At 30.4% G+C, this 11,846-nt stretch overlaps 1 protein-coding gene across 3 annotated transcripts; it reads right to left on the reverse strand.

Moving 5' to 3' along the window:
- Window positions 1-6,529: 6,529 nt before the first annotated feature.
- Window positions 6,530-11,633, reverse strand: LOC110618565 (uncharacterized protein YnbD). Of its 3 annotated transcripts, none has more exons than XR_002488529.2 (3): window positions 10,970-11,633; window positions 8,837-9,035; window positions 6,530-6,681 (listed from the first exon to the last, which is right to left on the reverse strand). XR_002488529.2 is itself a non-coding variant. In XM_021761719.2 (3 exons), the coding sequence occupies exons 1-2, from the start codon at window positions 11,516-11,518 to the stop codon at window positions 8,842-8,844; spliced, it is 738 nt and encodes a 245-aa protein (XP_021617411.1). In that variant the 5' UTR covers window positions 11,519-11,633; the 3' UTR covers window positions 6,530-6,681; window positions 8,837-8,841. The 3 variants fall into 3 exon arrangements, 2 of the variants coding, with proteins under 2 accessions (XP_021617411.1, XP_043813946.1); XM_021761719.2 differs by having other exon boundaries at window positions 10,975-11,633; XM_043958011.1 differs by lacking the exon at window positions 6,530-6,681 and adding an exon at window positions 7,392-7,670 and having other exon boundaries at window positions 10,975-11,633.
- Between the last annotated feature and the right edge of the window lie 213 nt (window positions 11,634-11,846).

Consider the following 11,846-nt stretch of genomic DNA (forward strand, 5'->3'; position numbering starts at 1 on the left):
AAGTTAAGGGTCTTGAGGGGCATTCTATTGATAAGATAAGCAAATACAAGGACTGTATTTCTCCAATATGCTTTAGGTAGGTTCATGGTGAACATAAGCGATTGAGCTACCTCCAACAGATGCTTATTTTTCCTTTCAGCAACGCCATTTTATGCACTAGTATAAGGACAACTTGATTAGTGTACTATCCCATTGGTCTCCAAATAAGTAGAAAATTTACTATCCATATATTCTCTTCCATTGTCGATTCTCAAAATTTTTACCTTAGTATCAAATTGAGTATAAATCATCTTGTGAATTCTCAAAATTTTCACCCTAGTATCAAATTGAGTACAAATCATTTTGTGAATTCTCAAAATTTTCACCTTAGTATCAAATTGAGTACAAATCATCTTGTGAAAGGATTAAAAATAAGAAAAGATATCACTTTTAGCTTTAATCAAATAGAACCAAGTCATTTTGAGTGTAATAATCAATAAAATTGACAAACCATCAATTACCAAATAAAGAAGCAGTTTGAATAGGCCGTAAACACCAGAATGAATAGTTATAAAAGGAATTAGATTACAGATTATCATAATAACATGATAATTAAATTTTAAAAATAATAGACTATAAATATTATATTGCTTTAAATTGATAATTAAATTTTAAAAATAATACACTATAAATATTATATTGCCTTAAATTGCGTTCTCTTGCCACATCATAAAAGCAATAAAGCTATTGATATATAGTGGTTTATTAAATCTAAAAGATAAAACTTTATATTTAATCTTGATTATAATTAAAAAATTAAATTTTAAATAAGAAATTCTCAATTTTTAAATTTATTGTAATTATAACTAATTTTCAAAATAATTTATTCAATTGAATATAAAAATCTAAAATTTTATGTTTATCACAACTATAACCAAAATTTTTCATACTTAAACTTTTTATTTTTTTTTTACAATTATAATAAAATCTCATTATAATTTTGACCAAATTTAAATTAGTATACATCTCATGCCGTGTGATATCTATTTACTCTTTTTAAATATTAATTAAATTTATGTAACTTTTAATTTTAATTAATCCATATATCCTAAAAGAACTTACTCTTATTATTCTAATCCCTAATTTAAATATGAAATCTCCATTTTGAATGAATTCCTAAATCTTGTTAGTTTTAAGGCAAAAGGCTCATTTTCACCCTTTAACTGTTAGTCAATAGTTAATTAAGTACTTAAAGTTTTTTTTTTGTCCAATTAAGGCATTCTGTAATACCCCTTACCCTATCAAGGTGTAGACAGAGCAACAATTTTCACAAACTATACTTTCTTAAATATTTCAAAATTAAATCATTTCTTTTATATGTAATTACCAAGTTATTAGGTTGTTCATGTAAATTTCATAAAACAAAGTAAATGTGAGATTTTAAACTAAAATCTTGGTAGAGTTTCCTCTATTTTATCAGCATTTCAACCTGTAGTACATATGAAAAACACATTTATAATTATACTCTCAGCTATTATTTAATATCATACTATTCTTTAATTTAGCACACATTTCATAACAACATCATTCCTTATTTTCCATGAATATTATCACACGCAAACGTTTAACTATTTTTCTTTATCCATATATGATTACATTATTTTAACTTACATAACCTTTATAATCTATTCTATTTAATATGTATATGCAAAAATATAACTGTACAATAATTTAGAGACTCAAAATAACTAGCTATGATATAGGTCTCGATGTCTGATGTTGATCTCTGATAACCGCCGCTGATTACTTTATCTACAACCTGCGTGAGGTAAAAACTAGCACGCTGAGCTAATGCTCAGTGGGTGATAGCAAACAAATAATAAAGTAGAGCAAACATATTCATACTTATAGATAATTAAATAAACAATTACAAGCATATAAGGTGTAGTTATTATATTATAAAACATACCTGCCAAACTTCTTGATATAAGATAGGAGTGCAATATGTATCTTTGTGCACGTTAAGAATTTTTTTCAGATTCAATAAAATAACTTCGCGCATGCAATAGATGCAAACATATTAATATTTACTGATAATTTTATAAAAATCAAGTATCAATCTTAATTAGGTTCTCAACCCTTATAAACACATAGTAGGGTCAACTAGATAGATAAGGAGTTATAACGGTGGGCATATGGTGCCAAACGGTAGGTTCAAAGGACAAAACTGTGATAGCAGAGCTCCGTTGCCATACCTATAAAGTATCTGATATATAACCTCAAATATAGATCATGTATTGGTAGTAGTATTGCAGACCCTGTATATTTATATGGCATGTCATACCCTTAAGCTAATCTCGACTCTTATTAAGTTTATCAGACCAAGTATCATTAATTCAATGTATTAATTTTTTTTAACATAAATATACGTCATTTGAAGCTATTTGAAATTATTTTCAAAATACATATATCATATGCCAAGGTTAACAAGATGAGAAACTCATAGCAAATAGTGCAAAACTTTATCAATTTAGCATTCCAATATTGTGTCAAGTCAATTTATTTCTTGCATTTCATACCATTAACAAGTAAAGAATGGTAAGTTTACTTAAATCATCATGCACAAATAAGTTTTATTATCAAGTAAGCACGTGTAAAAATCAAGTACAACAAGCAAGCACGTGTGTAATTCTTACCTATTAAGTAAGCATGTCAATTTTTATGTATTTCAATTCAAGAGGGCTACATTCTGTCATATTTTGCATTAACTTTTCAAGCACCTTAAAGTTACAATTTGACTTAAGTTTCTCATAATAAATGTATATTTATGTCTTATCTTTCCAATAACATATAATTCATGCAAATTTGATCACTCTAACTTAAATTATGAATTTTTCTTTGCAAACTGCTTAATAAGGTCTTAATTAGTCCAGTATTGGTACTTGTTTCTAGTACAATAAAACATATCAGATGCATGCATTTTCATACAAATTCTAACTTAAGTGTCTTTTATAAAGGTTTAGGTATACTTATTAAGGTTTATTTGGAACTGGCCTTAACTAATTTTATTAAGTACAAAATTAGTTATGGTATAATCAATATAGTCTGCTTCGGATGCTCAATCACTATGTCTTGTTTAGGTTTACTTGCAATTTATATCATTTTACTTACAGATTCAAAATTTGGTCAATCATAAAAGTTTTAGCTCTTTCTCTTAGCTTTTTTTTTTTTTGTATATTTTAGACCTAATTTTAATAATTACACAATGAGTTATGAAGCCGCTAACATATATTACCCTGTTAAAATCTATCCTGCTAGGTTTATACTTTTAACTCCCATATTAAATTTATTTGTTTTACACCTTTCAAACACTATTCCAACATTCATATTACATATTTATACAATCAAAGTAATACTTTCAGTAAGCAAAATCAATCTCTAATTTCACATAATCATGAGAAAATAAAAAAAAAATAGAAAATCATACAAAGATCAAACCTTTCTTAAATTTCTCTTTCTTTTCTACTTCTACTCTCTAGCTATCTCCTTTTCCTTTGACATTTCTTCACCTAAGTCAATTTATATCTTAGAGAATGATTGAATAAATTAAAAATTAAACCTTTATAATTTAAATTCATGCATAAAGAAATGAGAAGATGTTATTTCCTACACATTTCTATATTCACCTTTGATTTTCAAGCTTGGTGCATATGGAACCCTAAATTTTTCCTTGTTCAATTCTTTTAATATATAGCTTTTGATCTTAGGGTGAATTTTGGTTAAAGAAAGAAGTTGATTTGGTAAGAGATTGGCTTGGATTTGATGAAAGAAAGAAAAACAAGATATTTGCTTTTTAATGGCATAAGGTTCGGCCATAAGGTGGGTGGAAGAAGATAATCCATTTTTCATTTGCTTTGTCATTTCTTTCATGCTTAGTTAGGTGACACATGAAGAGTTTAGTCGAAGAGGTGGAAAAATGGAGGACTAAATTTGCTTTTAAACTTTCTATATTCACACTTTAACCTACTAAACTCTTTATCATATTTTAATTTAATTTTCAAACTTTCAATATTCATAAATTGACCTACTAAATTATATTTTTAACCTTTAGAAATCCATTAAGCGTGTCAAAGTTTAACAAACATCTTAAGCGAGCATGTCGAAAAAACCCTAAACACCTCCCGAAAGTGAATTATTTTTGACTCGCGAATCACATTGCCTACTTTATTTCTGGATATGTCACTTAGATAAGCATGCTGAATTTTAACAAATACCTCAAGCGAACACGTCGGAAAAACCCTAAGCACCTCTAAAAAATGACTCGTTTCTAATTCGCTAATCATGCTATCTACTTTATTTCTGGATATGTCCGTTTCTTTATTTAAATTTTTTATAATTCAATTATTAGTAATTTAAAGTTATACTAGCACCTCCCCTAAGTAGTTCGGGGTAAGATAGCTCCTCCCCTAATGCCATTTGCTCTAATAGTGAAATAGTCTAACTAATACCTAATGATATCGGTATTCCTAATTATAAGTTTGAGGATGTTACATCCTCAACTTTTAATTTTGGCCTAATAACTCTAAATTTAACGATGAAAACTAACAGAGTTGAATAAATTAATAAAGTAAATTTTTAATGATAAAATATTAATTTTATATTTTAAATAATTAAAATAAAAATCAAATAAGTGATAGACAAACAAAGGAAATTTCTTCAACTATAAACTCACAATAAAACCCACTAAATTTCTAAAATCTCATGAAAATTAAAGATAGTTACATATCAAAAGGGAATTCATCATGATCCAAATGCCTGTCGAGAAAATAAGGATAAGAAAAGAAACAGAGTTATCAGCACACAGAAATGAAGAAAAAACAAGCAAAGGTCTTCAATCTTGAGATTGGGTTCTCCATTTTGTATATTTACAGAGACCGAAAGGTTGCAAAATAAAAATTGAAAAGATGAAAAAATGATATAAAATGGCGTGAAAAAAAATGAGTATCATTGAAGTAAAAGATTTCACTGTAGAAATAAAACTTGCGTAGGTTTGAATTTAGAATGTGGAAAAAATCAAGGGAAGAAAGAAGAGGAAGAAGAGAAAAATTATTCTTTATTTTTCAATTTTATTACTTTAAAAATATTTTAAAAGATGAAAATTTAATGTTATTGATTTTGACTTAATTGGTCTAAAATTATAACATGTAGAATTAATGGGGACAAAATTAAAAGTTGAAAGGATTGATTGAACCTAAAAAAATATTTAAGGGTTTAATTGATCTTTAACCAATAGTTAAAAGATTAAACTAAGCCTTTTACCTAATTTTAAATTAGAAATTTTAGAGTTTAAATTAAAGATTAAAATTTTTAGCGTATATAGTTAATTAGAGTTAAATAATTGGTAATGTAGATGGATAAATAAATAACATATCACATAACATGTACACAAATTTAAAACTGATTGAAATTTTAAATTGAAATTATTTTGAGAGTTAGACGATAATTGCCAAAAACTTAAAAAGGGTTGAATGTAGTATTGAAAGTTTTGAGTGATTAAACGTGAAGTTTTACACTTTCATTTTCAATTAAATAAATTATTTTAGAAATTAATTATAATTATAATAAATTTAAAAATTAATATTTTATTATTCAAAATTAAAAATTTTAATTATAATAGTAATTAAATATAAAATTTTGATTCCTTATGTCGATAGGCAATTTATAAACTCAATATTTCTAAATTATGCAGACAGTTAATTTTTTTTTTTTTCTAATAAGACTGCAAATTGCATAGGCCTGCCTAATGCAGTGGCCAAGGCACAACTGCCTCAACTCCGGTTCCTCGGTTTGATACCCTCCCTCATTCTTCCCCTTGCAGGGCTTTAAATGTAATAGAAAAAGAAAAAAAAACGCTCTGAAAGCTTTAAAAAGAAAATATTACTGAATATATGTTAGATAAATGTAATGCAAGTATAATACTATAAAAACCATAATTTTCATTATTATTAAAAAAAAGTATAAGAAAATAATTGACAACAAAGTACAGGTAAAAGAAGAGTAAGAAGGAGGTTCCACAGAAACTTAAACCCAGAAAATCTAGATTACAAGTAGAAACTGCCCCAGCAGGCTGAATGTATACTCTTAAAGAAATACCTCCAAAATGACTTCTTAGTAGTTTAAGTACTCTGTCTTCATAATTAATATAACCAACAAAACCTGTATCATTTCCATAGGAATATGAAGCAAAACCCATTAAATATTTGATATTACAAAAAAAAAAATCATTTCATCTATAAACTCTGTAATTAAGTACTTGTTCATCTTTCTTTTCAAGTAAACTCAAATTACCAGGATATGGTATCTTTTTTCAACAATTATTCAATTTAATTAAAGAGTTGCTTTTCAAGTCACCATGCAAACGTGATTCTAATAATCTAATAACAATACTAAAAGTGTCCAACATGAAAGCACTTTAAAAATCAAGTAAAATTTATGCTTCTATTTAGAATGGAAATCTAAGGTTCTGATCAGCCAGCATCAGATCAATGTAGGAAAATGTTGAGGCCTATACCATTATAGTTTGTTCCAATACATATCAATAACAAAGTCAAGTTTGCTAGATAAAATACAAATATCAATCACTAGTTGTGCTTTCCAGCTTGAGCTAATCATACCCAACACTGCATAAGTTGCCCATTGTCACTGCACAGAATGCGCACACAAACATTAAACTGCATTTTTATTCCAGTACAAAAGGCACAAAAAATAGAAAACAGTTCAAAATGACTTTTCATTAAATAGAACCAAGTCATATGCGAATGATCATCAACGAATGTAACAAAGTACCTAAACCAGTCTTGGATACAATAGAACAAGGATCCCAAATATTTGAATGAACTGATTCAAAGGGCAATAAAGACCGTTCATTGACTAGAAACTAAAGAAAGACGATGGTGTTCGGCAAACTGACAAGACTCACAATTTAAAGACGAAATATTATGAAATTGAGGACATAATTTTTTTAGAGAGGATAATGAAGGATGTTCCAGCCTATAATGCACTCCAAAAGGAGTTAAAACATTGGAACGAGCAATAGATCTCGGGCGCAATTAAACTTGTTTTGTATTATCTTTGAGTGGATCACAAGTAAGATGATCATCTTGTCAATACCCTGCAAGTACACCCGGATGGTTTTGCTCTAGTCTAAAAAATTAGTCCCATTGAGTGTCTGTTCCATAATTTTGGTCATTATAGGAATTACATCCATCAAACGGATTTATTCTCCGTCATAACGCACAAGTACCACAAACAAAGGCCCAAGATTGATTTTTTAACGAACTCAAATGCACGAAACCAGCTTATTCAAAACTGACCCAGAAACTTCAATATAGAAAATAAGCAGGTGCACCTTCAAATACTCAAAAAACAGGGCAGCAGCGTACTGGAATGGACTACCCTCGATGATTCAAACAAGAACAAAGAGGCTGGAGTGAAAAAGGTCATCAGAAGGTGGCTCACACGCCGGCGTGTGGGTTGACAGCATCTAGATAGAAAGGGCGTGTGATGCGCATGCACTGCTCCTCTGGTGACCAGACTCTGGGGAATGGTCAATCGGCAGCCGGCACTCCTTCTGGATGGGTGATGAAGCTAAACAGTCACTCTATGTGGGTGACCTAGGGCTTGGGAGAAATCTGTGAAAAAGAAACTCACTGTGTTTCTCAAAGGGATTTCATTTTACGTAAATAAGGCTTTGATACCATGTTAGTTGATTGAAAAATTGTGTTTATTTCATTCACAATGAGTAGTATTTATATACAAGCTATGAGAGTTTTCCTAATCAAAATAAAATAGAAATTCTAAAATAGACTTCTAAAACAATAATAATAACACTAATAGACTCCTAACTTATAGTAATAACAATATTGCAGCTGTGGGAATTGCAGTAAAGAATTGGATAAAAGGAATGTACTTAGGAAATGACCCATATAGTGTTCTGCTACTTTGATGTACAGTGAAGGCAAAGGTGGTCTAATTGACAAACTAAGTGCTGTTTTGATTCTTAGATGGAGAGAGGTATACGGGTCTGGACAGCAATTTGATGTATAGAAATAGATAGAAGTTGAGAAAGACTCGTCTTGTACAGGAGGCTGATGTTGTATACTTTTCCCTTTGGAAATAAATTTTATTGACCAAAAAAAAATAACCAAATCATTGAAACCCAAATCAGTGACTCAAGTTGCTGCAAGCCCATTAGAGTATGAAGAAAATAAGGAGAGAAAGCAACCGACTATTGCCAAACTACAAAGAAAAGGGAACTCCTATAACAGAGTGGAGAAAAGGAAACTACCAAGCAAGCGTTGGCTTATATCCGGTAACTAGAGGCTTCATCAGTGATCACGGAAGTCACGGGAGTGGAGATTCAGCCACAATTAGTCGTCTCTAAAGATTGGAAGGTAGTAGACAACACAGATGTTAGGTTAGAAGTTCTTTGAATTGGTGTTGATTGAATAACTCCCAAGTCCCAACCAACCAAGAAAATGAAAAACCTATGGTTAAAATATTAATTCCAACCCGATCCTACACTATTGGGTTGGTTTTGGTCGGATCAGTTGTATTGGTCGGGTTTAACCAAATTCTGAATATCCCTGCTACCCATAATGTAGCATCCATAACATCCTATTCCTGAATATGGAATTGTAATGAGACAAGCTACAAGGTAATAAGGTAAGTGAATTGAATATCCACAAACAATATAGAAGAAGTATAGCCCAAGTGACGAAGCAGATCAATCACTTTTGTTTTCTGATCTAACAGCTTTGTCACATCCTGAAGAAGTTGACATAAAAACAGAACTTACATTCACTACTTCATTCCTCCTCGAAGGCTGGGAGAAGATAGCCGGTTTTTCGACCATTCTTCCAAGGCTTCACGGTGGAGAGCATTCATCTGAATATAAGGTCGCTTTTCTTTGATGAACTTCTCGGCCATTTTCCAATCTTCCACCATACCTAGAGCCACTAACAATGCACATGTCACAGCAACACTCCTTCCATGACCTAAGAAAGTAGTTAGCCATTACTTAATGGATAAGACTTTTGCAGCTATAGAGACAAGATGAAATAACTACATGAATTCAACAAAATAACCAGAGACTGTAAATAGCCACACAAAGAAAGAACTAATCATCCCTGCATGATATGCATTCTTTTATTCAAACACAGAAAAGGATGTTTGAAAATTATACCCATAGATTTTTCTCAGATTTTATGTTTTAGGAATTGTATTTGAGATTTTATATAATATCTTAACTGAAATACCCAATTTTGGATAAAAGAATAGTCCAATCTGGTGGGCATAAAAAATTGAGAGAATGTCATGCTTAAATGTGCATTTATTTAGAAGCTATATATGTAATAAAGCCATATGGTGGATGCTATGTAATAAAGCCATATGGTGGATGTAGAAGATAAATCACATTCTCCAAGTCTTCCATTGGATAAGCTCTATTAGATTTGTTGTTTTTCCATCTCAGGTTACATCTGAATATAGAAAAACATGGTGTAAATTTGTGGAGAAAAACAACACAATTTAAATTTTACTTGTTAGGATTTCACACCTACATTAAAAATAGTTCATTCATTTTCCACAACCAGATGAATAGCAAGTGCACTATAGTAACAATAAATTCAAATTTGTATTTACCAATAACCATACTCTAATTTTTCATTATAAAGAAACAGACAACTTACTGTCGAAGACTGAGAATTTCAATAAATTACAAAGAGAGGTGACTAATTTCAAAATATTTTTTTCCAATATAGCACAAAGAGAATGGGAGCTTGGATGTTGAGAAATTAATTGGTGATTTGCAATATGTTCAAGTCAAAGAGAGGAGATAGAAGCATCAGAAGTGACTCTGCTAGTGCAAGAAGAGATTAGATATCAAAGTGAGCATGCTGAAGAAAAAGGAGGTTGCAATGAATATGAAAATGACATTAAGAATGAACAAGATGAAGTTACTACTGAAAATGATGTTTAGACAACACATTAAATTTAATATTCCAGGCAAAAGGATAAAAATTTATATTTCAGCAAGTTAATGTGGTAAACTTTTGGTTCAAACTATACAAATCATATCACTCCCTCCAAGAGCAAAACAAAAACACAAGCACAGAAGCAGTACGAATTGACAGGCATGTGTGCATGCATGCATTCTCACACACAATTATAAGGCATCACATTGAGAGCCAGATGGCTCATGACTTGGTGATTAACCATGTATCCTTCTCTTTTTCTTTCAACTCATAAGAAGGTTGTGCAGAAGGAATGAATACAAAGAACACCAGAATGCACTCAAGGTAGTGACAGTAGTCTAAGATCCAGAAACATTTATTAAACAGAAAAATGAGATCCGGAATAAAACAGAAATTTGAACCTAAAATATTTCCTATTCCTTGCATTGCACAATAATCCTATAAATTGAATAATATAATCCAAAAAGGAATTATTTTCCATAATTTTCTTCAATTATTATAATAAGGATACAAATTATTGGGCTGCTTATCAATAATGCTAATGCAAGAATGTTTTATTTAATTACATTAAAAGTGAATCCAGAGAGTTTCTATCCAAGAGCTCAAACTCAACTAAGCAATAAGTGAATTGCAATGTACCATATATTCACAAGTGCCTAAAAGGTTAATACTTCACCGCACCAATACCTTCACCAGCGCAAAAAAATAATGCAAGGCTTTATTGAATTTGAATAAACAACAGATTGCCAGTATTATACTCGTAGCAAAATGAGAGTACATATTATGCATAATCAATTCAGGAAAACTAACTATACATCAAAATCAAACAAATTGTATCAATATCATAATAATCCATGGCAAAATCCAATGCACCAGCAACTAAAAACCAAATCAACAACCATAATTTACTAGAAGCAGCATATTTAAATGTGAAACTGGCCTTAAAATTGCAATACCACACCATATGCACAGTGGATGAAAACTGGCCGATTCTGTGCTCTCTTCCGGCAAGCCCACTTCACAGCTGATTCGATATCCCCTGGCTGAGGTGCCCTTGTATCCCAAGTTGGGATACACAAATAAGGATGCCCTTTGAACTCCGATTTTCTGGGAAGTTCACAAGTACAATCTATAATAGCAGGGTCACCAGGAGGCAATTTCTCAGGTGAATAAGGCCACCCACCGACATACACACCCTCACAAATCTCATGGTAAGGCTCCTCACCACTGGTCAATCTGCGCAGGATTGAAAAGATTCTAACCAAAACCAAGTACGGACTGAACATGATAATTGACCAAATTGGGATACTCCCATCTGGGTTTTTGCCTAAAAGCATAGGAAGATTGATAGATGGGTGAGAAGCTAAAGATACAAGTAAACAAATCAATGAACCATACAAGAAAGGTATTGATAACAAAGTGAAACCAAGGATTCTAAGGTATGAAAAGAAGATGAACAGTACTGTTGCTTGAATTCCCACCAAGATTGATATACCCACACCCATTTTTTTCCTCTTTGTTTTACTGAATACTACTACAGATGCAAATCAGAAACCAAACTAGGCAAACTGATCAGTGGTTAAAAAGAGTCGTTAATTGAAACAAGATTTCAAAATGCTTCCCATAATTTAAAATAAAAGGAATCTTGTAATTCATCAAATTTTCTGCTAATATCAGTATCACTGATATACTCTTTTTAAATTTTGTTTAATTAATAAAATAATTTCTTAATTTAAATTTTATATTTTTATAGATTAGTTCTTAATTATTATAATTATTAATAAATTTTTATATTTATAAATTAATTTCTCTATTTATTAAATTTTAGTATTT

This window comes from Manihot esculenta, chromosome 7, assembly GCF_001659605.2.
Source record: "Manihot esculenta cultivar AM560-2 chromosome 7, M.esculenta_v8, whole genome shotgun sequence".
In the NCBI taxonomy this organism is placed as follows: domain Eukaryota; kingdom Viridiplantae; phylum Streptophyta; class Magnoliopsida; order Malpighiales; family Euphorbiaceae; genus Manihot; species Manihot esculenta.

Excerpts from the sequence above, each read along its gene's own strand:
- LOC110618565 (XM_021761719.2), bottom strand. The coding sequence starts at position 11,518 with ATGGGTGTGGGTATATCAATCTTGGTGGGAATTCAAGCAACAGTACTG. Across the intron at positions 9,036-10,974 it reads TTTCATCCACTGTGCATATG|GTCATGGAAGGAGTGTTGCT; the intron begins GTGTGGTATTGC and ends CTACTTTCTTAG.